The 26,221-nt window shown below is 43.5% G+C and overlaps 1 protein-coding gene across 1 annotated transcript in view; it reads left to right on the top strand.

Moving 5' to 3' along the window:
* Window positions 1-26,221, top strand: part of LOC109897424 (potassium channel subfamily T member 2) — a 119,432-nt gene that overhangs the window by 86,538 nt on the left and 6,673 nt on the right. The window contains exons 12-22 of the mRNA XM_031834864.1: window positions 5,889-6,053; window positions 6,578-6,714; window positions 7,421-7,484; window positions 7,996-8,104; window positions 20,598-20,706; window positions 20,951-21,007; window positions 21,543-21,695; window positions 22,047-22,303; window positions 22,971-23,304; window positions 23,530-23,635; window positions 23,780-23,952. Coding sequence (XP_031690724.1) covers window positions 5,889-6,053; window positions 6,578-6,714; window positions 7,421-7,484; window positions 7,996-8,104; window positions 20,598-20,706; window positions 20,951-21,007; window positions 21,543-21,695; window positions 22,047-22,303; window positions 22,971-23,304; window positions 23,530-23,635; window positions 23,780-23,952 — 1,664 coding nt within the window. The remainder of the gene's footprint in view (window positions 1-5,888; window positions 6,054-6,577; window positions 6,715-7,420; window positions 7,485-7,995; window positions 8,105-20,597; window positions 20,707-20,950; window positions 21,008-21,542; window positions 21,696-22,046; window positions 22,304-22,970; window positions 23,305-23,529; window positions 23,636-23,779; window positions 23,953-26,221) is intronic.

The raw sequence follows: 26,221 nt of genomic DNA, 5'->3' as shown, positions 1-26,221 counted from the left end.
CTGTATGTCTATCACTACCTCAACCCACCTACTGTCTATCTATCACTACCTCAACCCACCTACTGTCTATCTATCACTACTTCAACCAACCTACTGTCTATCTATCACTACCTCAACCTACCTATCTGTCTATCACTACCTCAAACCACCTACTGTCTATCTATCACTACCTCAACCCACCTACTATCTGTCTATCACTACCTCAACCCACCTACTATCTGTCTATCACTACCTCAACACACCTACTGTCTTTCACTACCTCAACCCACCTACTGTCTATCTATCACTACCTCAACCCACATACTGTCTATCTATCACTACCTCAAGCCACCTACTGCCTGTCTATCACTACCCTCAACCCACCTACTGTTTGTCTATCACTACCTCAACCCACCTACTGTCTGTCTATCACTACCTCAACCCACCTACTGTCTGTCTGTCTATCACTACCTCAACCCACCTACTGTCTATCTATCACTACCTCAACCCACCTACTGTATGTCTATCACTACCTCAACCCACCTACTGTCTATCTATCACTACCTCAACCACCCTACTGTCTATCTATCACTACTTCACACCAACCTACTGTCTATCTATCACTACCTCAACCTACCTATTGTCTATCACTACCTCAAACCACCTACTGTCTATCTATCACTACCTCAACCCACCTACTATCTGTCTATCACTACCTCAACCCACCTACTATCTGGTCTATCACTACCTCAACACACCTACTGTCTTTCACTACCTCAACCCACCTACTGTCATCTATCACTACCTCAACCCCACATACTGTCTATCTATCACTACCTCAAGCCACCTACTGTCTATCTATCACTACCTCAACCCACCTACTGTCTATCTATCACTACCTCAACCCACCCAACTGTCCATCACTATCACTACCTCAACCCACCTACTGTCTATCTATCACTACCTCAAACCACCTACTGTCTATCTATCACTACCTCAACCCACCTACTCCTATCTATCACTACTTCAACCAACCTACTGTCTATCTATCACTACCTCAACCCCCCTACTGTCTATACACTACCTCAACCCACCTACTATCTATCTATCACTACCTCAACCCACCTACTGTCTGTCTATCACTACCTCAACACACCTGCTGTCTTTCACTACATCAACCCACCTACTGTCTATCACTACCTCAACCCACCTACTATCTATCTATCACTGCCTCAACCCACCTATATCTATCTATCACTACCTCAACCCACCTACTGTCTTTCACTATCACTACCTCAACCCACCTACTGTCTATCTATCACTACCTCAACCCACCTACTGTTTGTCTATCACTACCTCAACCCACCTACTGTCTGTCTATCACTACCTCAACCCCCCTACTGTCTGTCTGTCTATCACTACCTCAAACCACCCTACTGTCTATCTATACTACCTCAACCCACCTACTGTATGTCTATCACTACCTAACCCACCTACTGTCTATCTATCACTACCTCAACCCCACCTACTGTCTATCTATCACTACTTCAACCAACCTACTGTCTATCTATCACTACCTCAACCTACCTATTGTCTATCACTACCTCAAACCAACCTACTGTCTATCTATCACTACCTCAACCCACCTACTATCTGTCTATCACTACCTCAACCCCACCTACTATCTGTCTATCACTACCTCAACCCACCTACTATCTGTCTATCACTACCTCAACACACCTACTGTCTTTCACTACCTCAACCCACCTACTGTCTATCTATCACTACCTCAAGCCACCTACTGTCTATCTATCACTACCTCAACCCACCTACTGTCTATCTATCACTACCTCAACCCACCAATGTCCATCACTATCACTACCTCAACCCACCTACTGTCTATCTATCACTACCTCAAACCACCTACTGTCTATCTATCACTACCTCAACCCACCTACTCTCTATCTATCACTACTTCAACCAACCTACTGTCTATCTATCACTACCTCAACCCACCTACTGTCTATCACTACCTCAACCCACCTACTATCTATCTATCACTACCTCAACCCACCTACTGTCTGTCTATCACTACCTCAACACACCTGCTGTCTTTCACTACCTCAACCCACCTACTGTCTATCTATCACTACCTCAACCCACATACTGTTTATCTATCACTACCTCAAGCCACCTACTGTCTATCTATCACTACCTCAACCCACCTACTGTCTATCTATCACTACCTCAACCCACCAACTGTCCATCACTATCACTACCTCAACCCACCTACTGTCTATCTATCACTACCTCAACCCACCTACTGTCTATCTATCACTACCTCAACCCACCTACTGTCTATCACTACCTCAACCCACCTACTATCTATCTATCACTACCTCAACCCACCTACTGTCTGTCTATCACTACCTCAACACACCTGCTGTCTTTCACTACCTCAACCCACCTACTATCTATCTATCACTGCCTCAACCCACCTACTATCTATCTATCACTACCTCAACCCACCTACTGTCTTTCACTATCACTACCTCAACCCACCTACTGTCTATCTATCACTACCTCAACCCACCTACTGTCTGTGTCTCACAACTTCAACCCACCTACTTGCCTGTCTATCACTACCTCAACCCACCTACTGTCTGTCTATCACTACCTCAACCCACCTACTGTCTGTCTGTCTATCACTACCTCAAACCACCTACTGTCTATCTATCACTACCTCAACCCACCTACTGTATGTCTATCACTACCTCAACCCACCTACTGTCTATCTATCACTACCTCAACCCACCTACTGTCTATCTATCACTACTTCAACCAACCTACTGTCTATCTATCACTACCTCAACCTACCTATTGTCTATCACTACCTCAAACCACCTACTGTCTATCTATCACTACCTCAACCCACCTACTATCTGTCTATCACTACCTCAACCCACCTACTATCTGTCTATCACTACCTCAACACACCTACTGTCTTTCACTACCTCAACCCACCTACTGTCTATCTATCACTACCTCAACCCACATACTGTCTATCTATCACTACCTCAAGCCACCTACTGTCTATCTATCACTACCTCAACCCACCTACTGTCTATCTATCACTACCTCAACCCACCAACTGTCCATCACTATCACTACCTCAACCCACCTACTGTCTATCTATCACTACCTCAAACCACCTACTGTCTATCTATCACTACCTCAACCCACCTACTCTCTATCTATCACTACTTCAACCAACCTACTGTCTATCTATCACTACCTCAACCCACCTACTGTCTATCACTACCTCAACCCACCTACTATCTATCTATCACTACCTCAACCCACCTACTGTCTGTCTATCACTACCTCAACACACCTGCTGTCTTTCACTACCTCAACCCACCTACTGTCTATCACTACCTCAACCCACCTACTATCTATCTATCACTGCCTCAACCCACCTACTATCTATCTATCACTACCTCAACCCACCTACTGTCTTTCACTATCACTACCTCAACCCACCTACTGTCTATCTATCACTACCTCAACCCACCTACTGTCTGTGTCTCACAACTTCAACCCACCTACTGCCTGTCTATCACTACCTCAACCCACCTACTGTTTGTCTATCACTACCTCAACCCACCTACTGTCTGTCTATCACTACCTCAACCCACCTACTGTCTGTCTGTCTATCACTACTTCAAACCACCTACTGTCTATCTATCACTACCTCAACCCACCTACTGTATGTCTATCACTACCTCAACCCACCTACTGTCTATCTATCACTACCTCAACCCACCTACTGTCTATCTATCACTACTTCAACCAACCTACTGTCTATCTATCACTACCTCAACCTACCTATTGTCTATCACTACCTCAAACCACCTACTGTCTATCTATCACTACCTCAACCCACCTACTATCTGTCTATCACTACCTCAACCCACCTACTATCTGTCTATCACTACCTCAACCCACCTACTATCTGTCTATCACTACCTCAACACACCTACTGTCTTTCACTACCTCAACCCACCTACTGTCTATCTATCACTACCTCAAGCCACCTACTGTCTATCTATCACTACCTCAACCCACCTACTGTCTATCTATCACTACCTCAACCCACCAACTGTCCATCACTATCACTACCTCAACCCACCTACTGTCTATCTATCACTACCTCAAACCACCTACTGTCTATCTATCACTACCTCAACCCACCTACTCTCTATCTATCACTACTTCAACCAACCTACTGTCTATCTATCACTACCTCAACCCACCTACTGTCTATCACTACCTCAACCCACCTACTATCTATCTATCACTACCTCAACCCACCTACTGTCTGTCTATCACTACCTCAACACACCTGCTGTCTTTCACTACCTCAACCCACCTACTGTCTATCACTACCTCAACCCACCTACTATCTATCTATCACTGCCTCAACCCACCTACTATCTATCTATCACTACCTCAACCCACCTACTGTCTTTCACTATCACTACCTCAACCCACCTACTGTCTATCTATCACTACCTCAACCCACCTACTGTCTATCTATCACTACCTCAACCCACCAACTGTCCATCACTATCACTATCTCAACCCACCTACTGTATATCTATCACTACCTCAAACGACCTACTGTCTATCTATCACTACCTTAACCCACCTACTCTCTATCTATCACTACTTCAACCAACCTACTGTCTATCTATCACTACCTCAACCCACCTACTGTCTATCACTACCTCAACCCACCTACTATCTATCTATCACTACCTCAACCCACCTACTGTCTGTCTATCACTACCTCAACACACCTGCTGTCTTTCACTACCTCAAACCACCTACTGTCTATCACTCCCTCAACCCACCTACTGTCTGTGTCTCACAACTTCAACCCACCTACTGCCTGTCTATCACTACCTCAACCCACCTACTGTCTGTCTATCACTACCTCAAACCACCTACTGTCTGTCTATCACTACCTCAACCCACCTACTGTCTATCTATCACTACCTCAACCCACCAACAGTCCATCACTATCACTACCTCAACCCACCTACTGTCTATCTATCACTACCTCAACCCACCTACTGTATGTCTTTCACTATCACTACCTCAATACACCTACTGTCTATCTATCACTACCTCAACCCACCTACTGTCTTTCACTATCACTACCTCAACCCACCTACTGTCTTTCACTATCACTACCTCAACCCACCTACTGTCTATCTATCACTACCTCAACCCACCTACTATCTATCTATCACTACCTCAACCCACCTACTGTCTTTCACTACCTCAAACCACCTACTGTCTATCACTCCCTCAACCCACCTACTGTCTGTGTCTCACAACTTCAACCCACCTACTGCCTGTCTATCACTACCTCAACCCACCTACTGTCTGTCTATCACTACCTCAAACCACCTACTGTCTGTCTATCACTACCTCAACCCACCTACTGTCTATCTATCACTACCTCAACCCACCAATAGTCCATCACTATCACTACCTCAATCCACCTACTGTCTATCTATCACTACCTCAACCCACCTACTGTATGTCTTTCACTATCACTACCTCAATACACCTACTGTCTATCTGTCACTACCTCAACCCACCTACTGTCTTTCACTATCACTACCTCAACCCACCTACTGTCTTTCACTATCACTACCTCAACCCACCTACTGTCTATCTATCACTACCTCAACCCACCTACTGTCTATCTATCACTACCTCAACCCACCTACTATCTATCTATCACTACCTCAACCCACCTACTGTCTTTCACTACCTCAACCCACCTACTGTCTGTCCATCACTAATTACACTAATATAATTCTTGCCATCTGTAGTTTGAGCAGCTGGCCTTCCTGTGGATGGAGCGCCAGAAGTCTGGGGGGAACTACAGCCGATACCGGGCCCAGACGGAGAAGCACGTGGTGCTGTGTGTCAGCTGCCTCAAGATAGACCTCCTCATGGACTTCCTCAATGAGTTCTTCGCTCACCCCAGACTGCAGGTCTCTCCATAAAACCGTAACTAGGGCAGGGATGGGCAACTTTGATGGGGGTGAGGGCCACAAAAAAATCTGATCTGAGGGGCCTCAGTGACCCGCTGGTCTGCGTACCCACATCTATATCCACACATGCAGTCAGAGCCGACCCTAGCCTTATGGGAGCCGTAAGGAAAATGTTGGTTCCACCTTTAGCTACCCTTCCCCCTTGACAACAGAGAAAAAAAAATGCAAAGTGTTAGAGCTAATTTCCTGCAATTCTACAATTTTTTCCATTAGGAAGATGAGATACGGTGTGATTAACGTGTGTGTGCGTGTATTCATGTGTGTGTGCGTGTGTGTACATCTCTGTAATCCTCTCCAGGAGCTGAAGCAGCTGAGGTTAAAACAGGGGATTCAATCAGCATTAGCAATGATCAAACAACATGTTTTATTTTCAGGAGCAGCTGGGTGAGGGTGTGAGAGAATATTTGTGTGAGACCCTCTCTGCCCTCCCATTAACCCCAGTGTGTGTGTGTGTCCATCTATAGGACTACTACGTGGTGATCCTGTGCCCAGCAGAGATGGATGTACAAGTACGGAGGGTCCTCCATGTGCCCCTGTGGGCACAGAGGGTCATCTACCTGCAGGGCTCCGCCCTCAAGGACCAAGACCTCATGAGGGCCAAGTGAGTCCCCTATCACAGCTATGCTACTGGGGCCCCAAATCACAGCTATGTTACAGTGAAAGGGAAAGGAAGGGGGTACCTAGTCAGTTGTATAACTCAATGCATTCAACTGAAATGTGTCTTCTGCATTTAACCCAACCCCTCTGAATCAGAGAGGTGCGGGGGGTTTCCATAATCAACATCCACGTCTTTGGCGGCCAGGTAACAGGTTAACTGCCTTGCTCAGGGGGCAGAACGACTGATTTTTACCTTGTCAGCTCGGGGATTCGATCCAGCAACCTTCAGTTACTGGCCCAAAACTCTAACGACTAGGCTACCTGCCGCCCCTCCAGGGGCCCCAAAACAAGACATGCTACAGGGGCATATCTCATAGGCAATGTTAGACAGTTATCAGGGCAGATAGCAGTTACAGTACACTGGCTCTGTTAAATAAAGACAGCAAATAAAATGATTGTATTTTCTCCTCGTCTCTTCTGCTGCCCGGGTAGTAACTCGCTGTGAAGTCGTGTGTGTTAGAAGAACAAATGTATTGTTCTATTGTCCTGTTCCTCCTTTGTTCTCTCTCAAAAACATGACAACAACATCCACCCCCTCTCTCTCTCCTCTCATCCTTTCATCTCCTGTTCCTCTCTCCTCCTCCTGCCTCTATCTGACCTGTGTCCTGTCTTGGCCTGACCCCTCCTGCTGCTCTACTAACTGGCTGTAGGATGGACGATGCTGAGGCCTGTTTTATCCTCAGTAACCGATTCGAGGTGGACCGCTTCGCTGCTGTACGTTCCTCAATCTCCTTTTAATACTTTTAATCTCCACAACGCCACCCTCCTTCTTTTCCTGTCCTCCTCTCTTCTTTCCCTCCTTCACAGCTTTCTCTCTCTACCTCTACTATATTTTTATCAAAATGTAAATGATCATCCTAAGAACTTTTTCACAACTATTATTTATCTTCTTATTTTACCCTGGCTATTTCACACCTGTGACATAATTACGGGAATTTTGGGGAATTTTCCTTTCTGGTGTGGCTATAGCCTGTTAGTTCTGTTGAAAGCTCCGTGCCCTGGTTGAAGAGGCTTACCAGGGGGATTGTACATAGAGGAGATACAATCTGTGACTGTGGTGGAGCTACTGGTGCTGCTAATGATTTGAGTCTCTTTCTTGCTACTCTATCCCATCCTCCCTTCCTCCCTTTCTCTTTTTCTCTCTCTCTCTCTCTCTCTCTCTCTCTCTCTCTCTCTCTCTACCCCTCTCTCTCTCTCTCTACCCCTCTCTCTCTCTCTCTACCAGGATCACCAGACCATTCTAAGAGCCTGGGCGGTGAAAGACTTTGCCCCAAACTGCCCCCTGTATGTCCAGATCCTCAAACCTGAGAACAAGTTCCACGTCAAGTTTGCAGGTCAGAGCATTGAGTGTGGGATTTGTTGGGATGGCTGAGCGTGTGCGTGCATAGTGTGGGAATGTGTGCGTCAGTATGACTATGTGTGTACAGTTGTGTGCCTATGGTTCTTTTTATACATAATGGGGCCAATGTGTGACATTGGGATAAATATTTTCAAATGGTTTAAAAATAATAATAATGTAGTTCCACATTTGTACTTAGAGGAATAAAGGGTAATATATGCAACATGGCCCATAACTCCACCTATTCAACAACATAGACCTAGGACTATACCTCCTTTAAGCAGGGTTCATACACACATTGGCAAGTCCAATTCAAGGACTTTCAGGGACTTTTTCAAGTACTTCATTGTAATTTTTATGGACCTCAATGTTATACGATTGTATATGTTATATAATTGTACTTATAGGGCCTATTATAGAACCCTCCTTCCCCCAAAAAAACTATCAAAAAGTTTCAATAAAGTAGACCATTACCAATCAAAAATAATGCATTTTTTAGGCTTTGCAAAATAATTGATATTCACATTATTATTACATTATAAAATATGTGAGAATAATGTGGACATTGCCTGACTAAATAAATTGGATACATGCATGGCGACTTTTCTGAAGCCTATGTGGCCGACGCAGGCACACATAATAAAGCCATGAATAGCTGTAGCATTACAATCTCACCACCTCTTTTTTTATACTGACCAAGTAACAAATAACCAGGTTCCTTTTTTAATGGAAGGATTTGTATGTATGGTCAAGTTGAATAGTTGAATGTATAGTTGAAGAGAACATCAGATGTTGTCGTCATCATAATAACATGGTTTTACAGCAACAGAGTAGTGCAACGTAACACCCTTTCATTGAAGTGGCGGGAAACCAACGAAAGTGACCACATCTCTCACTAAACTGATCAAAATTGAAATCACAGATAATGAATTATGAGGGAGCAGGAAAATTGTCTTCAATAATTACAAGGACTTTTCAAATACCAATCTGAGGAAATGTCAGATTTTCAAAAAAACATATTTAAAAAAACAAACCTCAGAAAACAGAAAACATGACCTTGATGCTTTATCTGTTCAATCTAACAAGACCCTGCTGTGAATCAAGCAGACAACAACAGATGATCATCAATTCTCTAGGGATATTAGATCCAACATGAATCCAGGCACAACTGTCTTCCCCGGCATAAGGAATGAGACACCAAAACACATTTTTTTTCCAGCACTTGGGCTGTTGTTGCATCGCATGCACTATCACAACAACTGTTCATCACTTGACTCTCATTCAGAAAATTCCATCCTGGATCAGATGATGATGTGTGAAAATAAAGCACCGTAACTAATCAGCTGGACACCAAATACACATCCAACAAGTGTTATTCATAATTATTGAAAAACCACGATAAGGACAGTATCGATTTAGGTTTTAAGTATCAAGGTAATACTCTTTCGGTTAGCAATCACATCATTTGGGATTTGTGTGCCCATGAAAACTGTGTTCATCCCCTGACATTAGGAGACACAAAATGTTTTGTAGTTACACTGCATTACTGAGATGGAAACTCATGGACACTTTGCCTCCAGGGAAACAAAGCCTTTTCCTGTTCAGCAAACCGTCATAAAGCACCAATCAAGCAGCACTTGTTAGGAAGAGGAGAGAGAAAGATGAGGAGGCAAAGACATCACTTTTTCGCCTTCACCTTCTCGTTCTGTATCTCTCTCAATTCAATTCAAAGTGTCTTTATTGGCATGGGAAACATGTTTACATGGCCAAAGCAAGTGAAATGAGCAATAAATAAAAGTGAGAAGAAACAAAAACAACATCAACCAAGAAATATCACAATTTCACAGTAAACATTGCACTCACAAAGGTTTAAAAAATATAAAGGCATTTCAAGTGTTATATTATATACAATGTTTTACCAATTATAGTACGAGTAGTAGGGGAAGATAAATAAACATATAAATATTGGTGGTATTTACAATGTTGTTTGTGTGCCACTGGTTGCCCTTTTCTCATGACAACTGGCCACAAATCTTGCTGCCCGGATTGCACATTGTGGTATCTCTCTCTCGCTCTCTCGCTCCCTCGCTCTCTCGCTCTCAATTCAATTGAAATGCTCTTTTCTCGATTTTGATAATTAGCGGGTATCGGCCTAATTCTGCTCTGCATGCATTATTTTGTGTTTTATGTTGTACACAGAGGATATTTTTTGCAGATTTCTGCATGCAGATTCGCAATTTGGTGTTTGTCCCATTTTGTGAATTCTTGGTTGGTGAGCGGACCCCAGACCTCACAACCATAAAGGGCAATGGGCTCTATACCTGATTCAAGTATTTTTTTTGCCAGATCCTAATTGGTATGTCAAATTTGATGTTCCTTTTGATGGCATAGAATGCCCTTCTTGCCTTGTCGCTCAGATTGTTTGCAGCTTTGTAGAAGTTACCTGTGATGCTGATGTTTAGGCCGAGGTAGGTATTGTTTTTTGTGTGCTCAAGGGCAACGGTGTGTAGATGGAATTTGTATTCGTGGTCCTGGCAACTGGGCCTTTTTTAGAACAGTATTATTTTTGTCTTACTGAGATTTACTGATGGCCCAGATCTGACAGAATCTGTGCATAAGGTCTAGGTGCTGCTGTAGGCCCTCCTTGGTTGGGGACAGAAGAACCAGATCATCAGCAAACAGTAGATACAGTATTTGACATCAGATTTTAGTAGGGTGAGGCCGGGTGCTACAGACTGTTCTAGTGCCCTTGCTAATTCATTGATATATATATATATATGTTGAAGAGGGTGGGGCTCAAGCTGCATCCCTGTCTCACCCCTCGGCCTTGTGGAAAGAAATGTGGGTGTTATGTACAATTTTAACTGCACACTTGTTGTTTGTGCACATGGATTTTATAATGTTGTATGTTTTTCCCCCAATTTCTATAGCAGACCCTCATGCCAAATTGAGTCAGAAGCTTTTTTGAAATCAACAAAGCATGAGAAGACTTTGCCTTTTGTTTTGGTTTGTTTGTTTGTTAATTAGGCTGTACAGGGTGAATATGTGGTCTGTCGTATGGTAATTTGGTAAAAAGCCAATTTGACATTTGCTCAATACATTGTTTTCACTGAGGAAATGTACAAGTCTGCTGTTAATGATAATGCAGAGGATTTTCCCAAGGTTGCTGTTGACGCGTATCCCACGATAGTTATTAGGGTCAAATTTTCCTCTACTTTTGTGAATTGGGGTGATATTGCAGAAGATGCCAAAGCTGAGTTTGATGTTAAAGAGTTTAAGAAAACTAATTGAAATTTGTGGTCTGAATATTTGATCATTTCATGTAGGTCAACACCACAGGCCTTTTTGGGTCGGAGGGTTTGTATTTTGTCTTGTAGTTCATTGTAGCTCTCTCTAACTCTGTCTCTGTCTCTCTCACCAATATCGCACTTCTCTAATTTCATCCTCGAGAACTTCAAACTCAACCCTATTTCCCTGCCTTCGTCTCAATTAATGATTCATATTTTATCCCATTACATTAGTCAAGGAAATCCAGTTTCTGCCTGCCTAATTTGCTTGCTGTATGCAGGGAGTCATCTATCGGCAGTGCCTTACCTTTTAACAGTCTGAATTCCATCGGAATGCATGGGTTTGTTATTAGTTTAGGCTGGGGTGTTACCAAGGAGATGGAATAGCATGAAGCTGCTTTTTCTATTCTCCTATGTCTGCCTATCTCCTCTTGTAACGAATCTCTTCTTCTTCTGAGTAAGAGTAAGAAGGATCGGACCAATATGCAGCGTGGTAAGTGTTCGTCATAATTTATTGACTGAACGCACAAAACAAAATAACAAAGTGAAATGGAAGAAACGAAACAGTTCTGTAAGGTGAAACAACACACTAAACAGAAAACAATCACCCACAACCAAAATGGGGAAAACAGGCTGCCTAAGTATGATTCTCAATCAGAGACAACGATCGACAGCTGCCTCTGATTGAGAACCATACCAGGCCAAACACAGAAATACAACATAGAAAAAAGAACATAGACTACCCACCCCAACTCACACCCTGACCAAACTAACACAAAGACATAAAAAAGGAACTAAGGTCAGAACGTGACACCTCTACTGTGCTGCTTCTCTCAGTCCTGGAGGTCTGAGGAGAGCCCTGTGGCAAGGTGATTTCTGATTGGTGCTGTAGGGCAGAATGCTGAATGTTATGGTATCGGCTAGCCAAAATTACCTTGTCCAAGGCAAATGCGGATGTTTGAGGGGTACTTGAAATGTCTCATTTGCATATCTTTGATGTGATTGGTTTTGATTTCTTTCATCGATTCCTTTCATCGTGTTTCTTCGTACATTTTCTTTTCAGATAAATAAATTCAGTTGTGAAAAGAAATGTTGAATGTATTCCAGTCTGGCTCTTTTAGTATTAAGTGGAATAATGTGTCATAGATAGAAAACCTACTAGCGCTTCTACAGTTAGCTTGCATACGGGATAGTAGCTACATTGAATAGAGCTGAAATGCTACCTGAATCACAATGAAGACAACATCACAGAGAGGAATGGTTTCGCAACATTTCAATTTATCCCCAAAATAAATAAATTAATGCATGTGAGTCAATTTAACAGACACAGCCAATCTCTTCATATCAACACAATAAAGCCACTACTTAATACAGTGTTCTTCCTGTCAGTGGTCAAGTAACCAGAGTGGAAGAAACTGGAGGAACCAATTGGTGCAGCAATGGGCTTTTAGTGGCGTGGACAGGCACGTTGTAACAGGGTGCTGAATTCCCTCGTTATTTGCCAGTGTGGGTGGCACTAATGAGACGCAGTGGAGACTTGATTTGATCCCCACAAATAGCTTAACAGCTGACTAATGTCTATTATATTAGATCATATACACTGAGTGTACAAAACATTAGGAACACCTTCCTAATATTGAGCCTTTTGACCTCAGAACAGCCTCAATTCATTGGGGCATGGACTCAGTCCATGGTGATGCTGGCCCATGTTGACTCCAATGCTTCCCACAGTTGTGTCAAGTTGGCTGGATGTCCTTTGGATGGTGGACCATTCTTGATACACATGGGAAACTGCTAAGTGTGAAAAAATCCAGCAGCATTGCAGTTTTTGACTCAAACCGGTGTGCATGGCACCTACTACCATACCCCGTTCACAGGCACGTAAACCTTTTGTCTTGCCCATTCACCCTCTGAATGGCCCACATACACAATACATGTCTCATAGCTTAAAAATCCTTCTTTAACCTGTCTCCTTCCCTTCATCGACACTGATTGAAGTGGATTTAACAAGTGACATCAATAAGGGATCGTAGCTTTCACCTGGATTCACCTGGTCAGTCGATGTCATGGAAAGAGCAGGTGTTCCTAATGTTTTTTTTACACTCAGTGTATGTTGGGATGGCTCTATGCAGAGAGGCAGAGAGAGGAGATTGCCACTCAAGTTCTCTCTCTGTGTGGGAAGGATCAGAGGGGGTTTATATGAATCAGAATTGGCTTGTGGGTTGACTGGGTTGCATGGTGCTGATTTTCCCTGACCAAATGTTGAACAACAATGACCTGGTGTGTTTCTGGTGGGCTGAGCTATATTAGCCTGGTCAATAGCCTGGTCACTTACACATACCATCACACAATAACTGCATGCTGATTTAATTAGGGTTGCTGTTTGGGCAGACCTGCAGTAATTACTATCTGCTGCCAGCGTGGGAGTTCACCTCGCACAGAGACACACACAGAGACACACACACGTCCTTCACACACACACACCTCTCACACACACACTGACCAACTCTCCATACCAAATGTATTTAAGATTGTCTGTGCTTAAACTGGAACATAGTGGATGCACAGTAACATGCTATACATGACTCCAGAGCTTTGGCTCTGCTCTTCACAGCTGTATGGGTTTTGACAGACAGCCGTTCTGAACTTGAGCATCTGTAAATTACGATGAATCTATGTATTTTGAAAGATGAGACGTTGAGGATTATAATAATTACCACTTTGACGTCATCGAAGCCAAATGTCCGAATGTGCACTTCACAAAAAACTTATGTCATATCCAGTGTCAATGTTTCTGATCACTATGTTTGATGTACAGTTCCAAGATGAGATGTTGTTCTACCCTGGGTTGTCCTGAACAGAATGAATCTGTTTGTTGTATTATGATGAACATTTTCCCCATCTGAATGAACTCGTGACTCCGTTCTATGCACACCGTACGACCTGCTTTTCTAATAGCATTGTGAAAGCCTCACACCGTACGACCTGCTTTTCTAATAGCATTGTGAAAGCCTCACACCGTACGACCTGCTTTTCTAATAGCATTGTGAAAGCCTCACACCGTACGACCTGCTTTTCTAATAGCATTGTGAAAGCCTCACACCGTACGACCTGCTTTTCTAATAGCATTGTGAAAGCCTCACACCGTAAGATTGTATTTTATCATTTAGCTGGTCATGTTGGCAATAGAACAAGCTTTCAAATCATGCCCACCTGACCCAGATTGCGATTTATAATGGACCGTTACTGGTTGCGTGAACAACAACAGTAGTTGTGTAAAGGCAGGGATGCAGAGCTGTGTTCCAACGTGCCCTATTTCCTCAACGGCACTGCTAGGAGAACTAAAGGAAAACACCTTATAGTTGAAGACTCTTTGAGTGCATTGAAATTACTTGGGGACTGTGCCCACACTGGAGGGTTGTGTGGCCACTTGAAGACACCAGCTAGTCCTCTCACTCAAACCCTTGTCATATTTTTGTGTTATGTTGCACCTACCCCACATTTTCCAGAAATATTCTTATCATGTTACTGAATGTATCCAGAGTTTTTTTCCCCGATTTCATTATTGACAAATGCTGTGAAAAGTATAGTTTAACGTAAAATGCACATGAAATCAACAGTGTAATGTTTGGATTTATTCAGTCTTGTGTCAGGTGAACTAAACTCAGCAAATGTCCCTTTTTCAGGACCCTGTCTTTTAAAGATAATTTGTAAAAATCCAAATAACTTCACAGATCTTCATTGTAAAGGGTTTAAATACCGTTTCCCATGCTTGTTCAATGAACCATAAACAATGAATGAACATGCACCTGTGGAACAGTCGTTAAGACACTAACAGCTTACAGACGGTAGGCAATTAAGGTCCCAGTTATGAAAACTTAGGACACTAAAGAGGCCTTTCTACTGACTCTGAAAAACACCTAAAGAAAGATGCCCAGGGTCCCTGCTCATCTGCGTGAATGTGCCTTAGGCATGCTGCAAGGAGGCATGAGGACTGCAGATGTGGCCAGGGCAATAAATTGCAAAGTCCGTATTGTGAGACGCCTAAAACAGTGCTACAGGGGGACAGGATGGACAGCTGATCGTCCTCACAGTGGCAGACCACGTGTAACAACACCTGCACAGGATTGGTACATCCGAACATCAAACCTGTGGGACAGGTACAGGATGGTAACAACAACTGCCCGAGTTACACCAGGAACACACAATCCCTCCATCAGTGCTCAAACTGTCCACAATAGGCTGAGAGAGGCTGGACTGAGGGCTTGTAGGCCTGTTGTAAGGCAAGTCCTCACCAGACATCACCGGCAACAACGTCACCTATGGGCACAAACCCACCATCGCTGGACCAGACAGGGCTGGCAAGAAGTGCTCTTCACTGACGAGTCGCGGTTTGTCTCACCAGGGGTGATGGTCAGATTCACGTTTATCGTCAAAGGAAGGAGCGTTACACCGAGGCCTGTACTCTGGAGCGGGATCGATTTGGAGGTGGAGGGCCTGTCATGGTCTGGGGCGGTGTGTCACAGCATCATCGGACTGAGCTTGTTGTCATTGCAGGCAATCTCAATGCTGTGCATTACAGGGAAGACATCCTCCTCCCTCATGTGGTACCCCTACTGCAGGCTCATGCTGACATGACCTTCCAGCATGACAATGCCACCAAGACAGGAATGTCAGTGTTCTGCCATGGCCAGCGAAGAGCCCGGATCTCAATCCCATTGAACACGTCTGGGACCTGTTGGATCGGAGGGTGAGGGCTAGGGCCATTCCCCCCAGAAATGTCCGGGAACATACAGGTGCCTTGGTGGAAGAGTGGGGTAACATTTCACAGCAAGAACTGGAAAATCTGATGCAGTCCATGAGGTGGAGATGCACTGCAGTACTTAATGCAGCTGTTGGCCACACCATATTCTTATTTTCAGTGGATTAACTGCCTTGTTAAGGGGCAGAACGACAGATCTGACTGTTACTTTTGATTTTGACCCCGCCTTTGTTCAGGGACACATTATTCCATTTCTGTTAGTCACATGTCTGTGGAACTTGTTCAGTTTATGTCTCAGTTGTTCAATCTTGTTATGTTTATACAAATTATTAAGAGAGGGGCCACCAAAATGTTTTGTTGTGAGGTGGGGGGCCCAAAAGGCTTGATCTGAGTCATTTTGTTCTGTTCTCTGCTGTAGCAGCATTGATAGGAACATAAGGCTAGCAGGGTACTGATGATTTGATCCCAAAACATTAAGCTGTCATGATTCATTACACAGAATACTACAGTACTTCATATAAAATTATGTAGAAAACTGTATTATACTGTAGAATACTATACTACACACTGTAGTATACCTTGATCATGTATAGTACTTACTATAGAATGTTGTAGTATACTGAAGAATACTATAGTAAATAGTAGAGTATACTACAGACCACAAAAACACTACAGTAATTACTATAATATAAACCAACGTTTTTTTCTTACTACAGTATTTATACTATAGTAAACTGTAAATATTACAGTATACTACAGTCATATCTGCAAAACTATAGTAAATACTAGAGTATTCACTGTGGTATTTACTATAGTGAATACCACAGTGAAGTCTGCAAAAACACTACAGTGAATTTTTAAAAAAATCATTTGGGTACATATTATGATCCAAACATTCTTTCTTTCCCACTATGCCTGTAATTTATACAAATATTATCATCATCAACAACATTTTCCTCTCTGTTGGTGAGTCTAATGGAAGTAAAGCTGCTAAACAGAAAGGACCTGTGTCTCATTGCTTTTATGTGTTTACTAGCTACTAACCTTCTCCTGAGGCACGAGAGGCGAGGCTGGACAATTCTAGCTACCAACGTTTCTGTCGACAATCAATATGCAAAGCACATCTGGGCATCTAAGGACAAGATCTCATTTGTACCAAACACTGTACCCCTAATAATATGTGTCCACTGATTACAGCATATGATGTAATCAAGAATTACACAGCAGGGAAAATGACTGCTCCCTGAGCCTCATTTTATTGGTCATAACTCTATATTGTTTTTTTGTCACAAAGAGATGAGAGAGAAGGTAGCAGAAAAACAAGAGAAACAGACAAGGCAGGAGCAGTGAAGGTGGAGTGATTGGTGTTATCTATGTTTGTTCAGGCTGGTTCCGTTTTCTCCCTCCTTCCCAGGCCTTTGCTAAGTGTGTGAGAGTGTGAAAGGTCCTTTAATTAGACACTGCACTGCAGGGGTGTTGCCAGGCCCCCTTAACCCCAAAATAAGATATAGAGCAAAGAAATACAAAAACAACCCAGAATATAAACTGAAGTGGTAAAAACAACCCAGAATATAAAACTGAACGGGTAAAAACAACCCAGAATATAAACTGAAGTGGTAAAAACAACCCAGAATATAAAACTGATGGGGTAAAAACAACCCAGAATATAAAACTGATGGGGTAAAAACAACCCAGAATATAAAACTGATGGGGTAAAAACAACCCAGAATGTAAACTGATGGGGTAAAAACAACCCAGAATGTAAACTGAAGTGGTAAAAACAACCCAGAATGTAAACTGAAGTGGTACAAACAACCCAGAATATAAAACTGATGGGGTAAAAAAAAAACAGAATATAAAACTGATGGGGTAAAAACAACCCAGAATGTAAACTGATGGGGTAAAAACAACCCAGAATGTAAACTGAAGTGGTAAAAACAACCCAGAATGTAAACTGAAGTGGTACAAACAACCCAGAATGTAAACTGAAGTGGTACAAACAACCCAGAATATAAACTGAAGTGGTAAAAACAACCCAGAATGTAAACTGAAGTGGTAAAAACAACCCAGAATGTAAACTGATGGGGTAAAAACAACCCAGAATGTAAACTGATGGGGTAAAAACAACCCAGAATATAAAACTGATGGGGTAAAAACAACCCAGAATATAAAACTGATGGGGTAAAAACAACCCAGAATATAAAACTGATGGGGTAAAAACAACCCAGAATATAAAACTGATGGGGTAAAAACAACCCAGAATGTAAACTGATGGGGTAAAAACAACCCTGAATGTAAACTGAAGTGGTAAAAACAACCCAGAATGTAAACTGAAGTGGTACAAACAACCCAGAATATAAACTGAAGTGGTAAAAACAACCCAGAATGTAAACTGAAGTGGTAAAAACAACCCAGAATATAAACTGAAGTGGTAAAAACAACCCAGAATGTAAACTGATGGGGTAAAAACAACCCAGAATATAAACTGAAGTGGTAAAAACAACCCAGAATATAAACTGAAGGGGTAAAAACAACCCAGAATGTAAATTGAAGGGGTAAAAAGAGACAATGCCCTAAGGAGGAGAAGAGAAAATAATCTGACATGACAGGGAGTTGACTGTCTATTTGACGAATGTATATTTATTTATCTCTGCTAATTGCATCTTGTTGTTTTGTCAAGTACGTGCCATTGAGTTAATAATAGATTAAATCATAGTGTTAATTCACCTGATGCAGCCTACTTGATGGAGGGAGGGAGGGAGCATCTGGGTAAATTATGTTGAGATTTAATGAAGATGTTTTAATTCCATCAGAATTAATTAGTGTTCTGCATAAACCACAGCGTTTACACTTAGCTAACAGGCCAGACTTCATCTCAGCCTCTGACTGAGATATCAATTACCACAGCCTTTGGGATGCACCTGCACTAATAAGGTGGCTTTAGGGGCTGACAAAATCCATACACACACATTCTAGATGCCACACACACAGGCACATATGCACACACACACACACACACACACACACATATTCACATGGACGCACACACCTATATTCTCACACACACAAATGCATACAAAACTCTCCCCCACCCTCCATTTGGCAAATCTGATCATAATTTTATCCTCCTGATTCCTGCTTATGAGGAAAAACTAAAGCAGGAAGTACCAGTGACTCGCTCAATACGGAAGTGGTCAAATGATGCTACGCTACAGGACTGTTTAACTAGCACAGACTGGAATATTTTCCGGGATTCATCCAATGGCATTGAGGAGTATACCACCTCAGTCATCGGGTTCATCAATAAATGCACCGACGACGTCATCCCCACAGTGACCATACGTACATATCCCAACCAGAAGCCATGGATTACAGGCAACATCCGCACTGAGCTAAAGGCTAGAGCTGCCGCTTTCAAGGAGTGGGACACTAATCTGGACGCTTATAAGAAATCCCGCTATGCCCTCAGACGAACCATCAAACAAGCAAAGCGTCAATACAGGATTAAGATTGAATCCTACTACACCTGCTTTGATGCTCGTCGGATGTGACAGGGCTTGAAAACTATTACGGAATACAAAGGGAAACCGAGACACAAGCTGCCCAGTGACTTGAGCCTACCAGATGAGCTAAATGCCTTTTATGCTCGCTTCGAGGCAAGCAACACTGAAGCATGCACGAGAGGACCAGCTGTTCTGGACGACTGTGTGATAACGCTCTCGTAGCCGAAGTGAGCAATGCCTTTAAACAGGTCAACATTCACAAAGCATTTTGAGCCTGTAATCGAACCCACAAACGCTGATGCTCCAGATACTCAACTAGGCTAAAGAAGGCCAGTTTTATTGCTTCTTTAATCAGGACAACAGTTTTCAGCTGTGCTAACATAATTGCAAAAGGGTTTTCTACTGATCAATTAGCCTTTTAAAATGGTAAACTTGGATTAGCCATTGGAACACAGGAGTGATGGTTGCTGATAATGGGCCTCTGTACGCCTAATTAGATATTCCATGAAAAATCAGCTGTTTCCAGATACAATAGTCATTTACAACATTAACAATGTCTACAGTGTATTTCTGATCAATTTGATGTTATTTTAATGGCGAAAAATTTTGCTTTTCTTTCATAAACAAGGACATTTCTAAGTGACCCCAAACTTTGAACGGTAGTGTAGACTCGGTACCAGTACACCCTGTGTTAACAGGTACACCCTGTTATTTTATTGTGTTACTTTTTGTTCTTTTTTACTTTAGTTTATTTGGTAAATATTTTCTTAACTCTTTCTTGAACTGCTCTGTTGGTTAAGGGCTCATAAGTAAGCATTTCATGGTAAGGTCTCCACTTGTTGTGTTTCGGTGCATGTGACTAATAAAGTTGAATTTGATTTGATTACTGTATACTGAGTGTTACTGGTTTGTCTCCTTTGCTGCCTTTGTCTGCAGATCATGTGGTGTGTGAAGAGGAGTTTAAGTATGCCATGCTGGCCCTGAACTGTGTGTGTCCTGCTACCTCCACCCTCATCACCCTGTTGATCCACTCCTCTAGAGGACAGTGAGTACACACACACAAACCCACACAAACTCTTTTTCCAATGGGCGTGGGTGGTACCAGACAGAGGCAGTGAAGTATGTCCTTTGGCCTAACAGATGCTGAGTACATTGAGCTGTACACAGCAGATTATTCATGGTAGATCGATTACTGACCTAAAGTAGACCCAGACCAGTCATGATCCTCTTAAACCCAGACCAGTCCTCTGATCCTCTATCTGCTGCCCCCTCCACCCCTCTACTTTCAGAACAGCACCCCCAGAGGCCTTCAGGCAACATGCAGGAGCCTTCCAGCCCCTCAACAGGTCAGTGTGTGTCACTGTCCTCCTAAACCACCGACAACTCCCTCCCCCTCCCTCCGTATCCCTGATGTGTGGTGACATTAACTCGGCCAAGCATGCTGTCCCCATGAAACGGTCCATTTATTATTTACAGACGACAGTTGTTTCTGTAATGCAGTCCTTCTCACATCACCGCCACCCACAGCCACACTCTCCGCCCCGCACCCTTCCTTTCTCCCCTCCTGTCTCTCAACTCATCCTTTCTAAAGGCAGACAAGGTGAACACAGCCCATGTGTGAAACTCTCTCGATGTGTATCGTTCAGCGGCGTCTATCTTGGCAGCTGTATTGCTCTGATAGTGTCTGTGTCCCTGTGTGTGTTTCAGTGCTGATTGAGTTATTGATTGGTTTCTGACACCGTTGTAAAGTGTTAACACTGCAGCCTTGAGTGGAAGTGTCTTTGATGTGTGGTTGATGCTGAAAGGGAGGCTGCGTGCAACACTGTTTAAAAGGTCAACTCTGTCCCCTAATGACCAATCCATTCCGTGATCGTGTCTCAGGGAGGGTGGGGCATGCTCAGCTGACCAGTGGCAGCGCACCTACCGCCGCTGCTCGGCCAATGAGGTGCATCACATTTGTCTGGAGGAGAGCAAGTTCTTTGGGGAGTACCAGGGGAAGAGTTTCACCTTCGCCTCCTTCCACGCACACAAGAAGTGAGTCAATAAGCAGACATACACAAAGTTTACATTTGACATTTTAGTCATTTAGCAGACACTCTTAACCACACACATCCACTCACCACACATATTTGCCATTTTAGTCATTTAGCAGACACTCTTAACCACACACACCCACACACCACACATATTTGCATTTTAGTCATTTAGCAGACACTCTTAACCACACACACCCACACACCACAAATATTTGCCATTTTAGTCATTTAGCAGACACTCTTAACCACACACACCCACACACCACACATATTTGACATTTTAGTCATTTAGCAGACACTATTAACCACACACACATTTCCTGTATCTGATCCTCTCCTCCTCGGTCAGGTATGGTGTGTGTCTGATTGGAGTGCGGAGGCTGGAAAATGCCAACATCCTGCTGAACCCAGGTCCAGGCCACATCATGGGCGGCTCAGACACCTGCTTCTACATCAACATTTCCAAGGAGGAGAACTCAGCTTTTGTCAGGGGCCACAGAGAGCCCACGCGGGGGGGCCCCAAGGGCAGTGACAGGGGGGTGGGACCCCAGACCATCTACCATGGACTCACCAGACTGCCTGTCCACAGCATCATCGCCAGCATGGGTCAGTCACACTGACTCACTGTGACACAGTTACACTCAGATACTTTGTCCAAGTGCACTTAGCATAATGTTTCTTATACAATTCTGACTTTCCTGATCCATGTACATGGCACAGATTAGGACATGTTTTACATGTTGATCCACAATAGGCAGATGTTAGAAGCCTAACAGTTGTATGAGGAATAAAACCATATCTGATTGGAAGTCTCTGGTGATAAGAGCATCTGCCAACTGAGTGAAATGTATCTGGCATGTAGGTTTCCTTTTGTTTTGTTTTTACAACCACACCCCCTGGTGGAGAATTCTGGGACTTCTGGTTTTCAAGTTTGAAAGTGAAAATGTGCCCCAGAACAGTCACAGACACGGATGCAAACATAGCACACAGGGCAAGCACAGATCCACAATCAGTACTATTTGGCTTTGTGAGAGAACAATGGTACTCCCAGTCACAGCACATTGGTACTCTCACAAATCCAAATAGTACTGATTCTGGATCTGTGCTTGCCATGTGTGCTATGTTTGCATCTGTATCTGTGTTTGTTGTAGGGCACATTTTCCCTTTAGCCTGTGCTTGTATGGACAGGACAATGCTATAACTGTTTTCTACTAAGGGTGTGGACTGGTCATAGATTGTATGAGTTATTGTATGTGTCCTATGTCACCCGTAGGCACGGTGGCCATTGACCTGCAGGACTCCAGTGACAGCAGCCCAGAGGGCCAGGGCCCGGGGGGAATGACCATGGACAGTGGGGGAGTTGGAGGTGGCAGGGCCAGCCGGACAGAGGGGGGGTTGGGGGGCGCTAACACCCTGGCCCTCCCAGCCACAGCAGACTCTGCCGAGGAGAGACGCCACAGCATCGCCCCTGTCCTGGAGCTGGTGGACGGGGTCAACTCAGCAACCTTCGATCTGCTGGGGGACCAATCAGAGGACGAGGGCGGGGACGAGGGGAAGGATGAGGGGGACGGAGACGACAATGGCCAGTGTTGGGGTGGACGCTGCGAGTAAGTGTTTAGGAGTTGCCTGAGGTCTAATGTGTGTTTGAATTAGGTTGTTTAAGTCCTGCCATGTTGTGTCCTCAGACCCAGGTGTAAATGTGTTTGTGTGTTTCTGTCTGTCTTTGTGTATCTGTGTGTGTGTGTGTGTGTGTGTGTGTGTGTGTGTGTGTGTGTGTGTGTGTGTGTGTGTGTGTGTGTGTGTGTGTGTGTGTGTGTGTGTGTGTGGGGCAGGTGGGTGAAGGGGTACCCGCTGAACTCTCCGTACATTGGCAGTTCCCCTGCCTTGTGTCACCTGCTGCAGGAAAAAATGCCCTTCTGCTGCCTGCGCCTGGACAAGGTGGGAATCAGACGACTTCTGCCGTACTTACCCTCAACTAGAACCATCCTACCTCCCTACCTGACCCCTCTTCGATGATGATGATGACCTTCATGTAATCCAATGTATTTCCTGTGTCGTTCCTGTGTCATCTCCCTCCTACAGGCCTGCCACCACATCCCGTTCGAGGACGCTCGGTCGTACGGCTTTAAGAACAAGCTGATCATTGTGTCGGCGGAGAGTGCAGGAAACGGCCTGTACAACTTTATCGCGCCCCTGAGGGCTTACTACCGCCCCAAGAAAGAGCTCAACCCCATCGTGCTGCTACTGGAGAACATGTGAGTGGAAACAGACACATTGCAAGAAACTATAGAATTACATAGATATAGAACACTGTAAGTCTCTATGGTGTAACCACACTGCAGGAAACTATAGAATTACATAGATATAGAACACTGTAAGTCTCTATGGTGTAACCACACTGCAGGAAACTATAGAATTACATAGATATAGAACACTGTAAATCTCTATGGCGTAACCACACTGCAGGAAACTATAGAATTACATAGATATAGAACACTGTAAGTCTCTATGGTGTAACCACACTGCAGGAAACTATAGAATTACATAGATATAGAACACTGTAAGTCTCTATGGTGTAACCACACTGCAGGAAACTATAGAATTACATAGATATAGAACACTGTAAGTCTCTATGGTGTAACCACACTGCAGGAAACTATAGAATTACATAGATATAGAACACTGTAAGTCTCTATGGTGTAACCACACTGCAGGAAACTATAGAATTACATAGATATAGAACACTGTAAGTCTCTATGGTGTAACCACACTGCAGGAAACTATAGAATTACATAGATATAGAACACTGTAAATCTCTATGGTGTAACCACACTGCAGGAAACTATAGAATTACATAGATATAGAACACTGTAAATCTCTATGGTGTAACCACACTGTAGGTGGAGCATAGAGAGACTTGTCCTGGAGAGGCCCTCTTTAAACAAACTGTCAGGGAAGAAGGGATGGTCTCATTTTAAGAGTGCCATTAACAGAATTTACTGTATGAAAATACCTGTGTTTCAAGAGTTTATGGGCACTCTGCAGTGCACTGTGCACATAATATGAAATATTACTGTGGTTTGTCCTGGTGCAAAACCCCAATATGGGCATATTAAAGTGTAATCCAATAAAAGGACAGTAAAACGCTGAGTCATGGCCGTGTAGCGCTTTGCTCTCCCACTGTTCTCTGCACACAGCAGCCAGGACTTTATATTTCAAATCAAAAATCAAATCACATTTTATTTGTCACAGGTGAAATGTTTACTTTACAAGCCCTTAGCCAACAATGCAGTTCAAGAAACAGAGTTTAGAAAATATTGACTAAATAAACTAAAGTAAAACATTTAATAAAAAGTAAGACAATAAAATAACAATAACGAGGCTATATACAGGGGGTACCGGTTAGTCAAGGTAATTTGTACATGTAGGTAGGGGTGAAGTGACTATACATAGATAATAGAATCTATGACTTGTGTGGCTGGAGTCTTTGACAATATTTTGGGCCTTACTCTGACACCACCGAGTATATAGGTCCTGGATGGCAGGAAGCTTGGCTCCAGTGATGTACTGGGCCGTTTGCACTATCCTCTGTAGTGCCTTACGGTCAGATGCCGAGCAGTTGACATACCAGGCGGTGATGCAACCAGTCAGTCATGCTTTCGATGGTGCAGCTGTAGAACCTTTTGAGGATATGGGGACACATGCCAAGACTTTTCAGTCTCCTGAGGGGGAAAGGTGTTGTTGTGCCCTCTTCACGACTGTCTTGGTATGTTTAGACCATGATAGTTTGTTGGTGATGTGGACACCGAGGAACTTGAAACGCTCGACCCGTTCCACTACAGCCCCGTCGATGTGAATGGGGGCCTGTTCATCCCTCCTTTTCCTGTAGTCCACTGTAGTCAGCTCATTTGTCTTGCTCACGTTGAGGTAGAGGTTGTTGTCCTGTCACCACACTGCCAGGTTTCTGACCTCCTCCCTATTGGCTGTCTCATCGTTTTTGGCAACTGCTCGGCCTCTGATTGCAAGGCACTACAGAGGGTAGTGCGTACAGCCCGGTACATCAATGGGGCCAAGCTTCCTGCCGTCCAGGACCTCTATACAAGGCGGTGTCAGAGGAAGGCCCTAAAAATTGCCACAGACTCCAGCCACACAAGTCATAGACTGTTCTCTCTGCTACATCACGGCAAGCGGTACCGGAGCACCAAGTTTAGGTCCAAAAGGTTACTTAACAGCAGCTTCTACCCCCAAACCATACGATTTCCATTGACACCCTCCTTTGTTTTTACGCTGCTGCTACTCTCAATTATTTATCTAAACACAGTCACTTTACCTCTACCTACATGTACTAATTATCTGAATTACATTGACTAACCTGTGTCCCCACACATTGACTCTGTACCGGTACCCCTGTAAACAGCCTTGTTACTGTTATTTTATTGTTGCTCTTTTATTATTTTGTACTTCAGTTTATTTAGTAAATACTTTCTAACACTTATTTTTCTTCAAACTGCATTGTTGGTTAAG

Source organism: Oncorhynchus kisutch, linkage group LG10 (genome assembly GCF_002021735.2).
Source record: "Oncorhynchus kisutch isolate 150728-3 linkage group LG10, Okis_V2, whole genome shotgun sequence".
NCBI classification, from domain to species: domain Eukaryota; kingdom Metazoa; phylum Chordata; class Actinopteri; order Salmoniformes; family Salmonidae; genus Oncorhynchus; species Oncorhynchus kisutch.
Note: the sequence above shows the minus strand (reverse complement) of the source record. Positions and strands in the feature narration are given on the sequence as shown.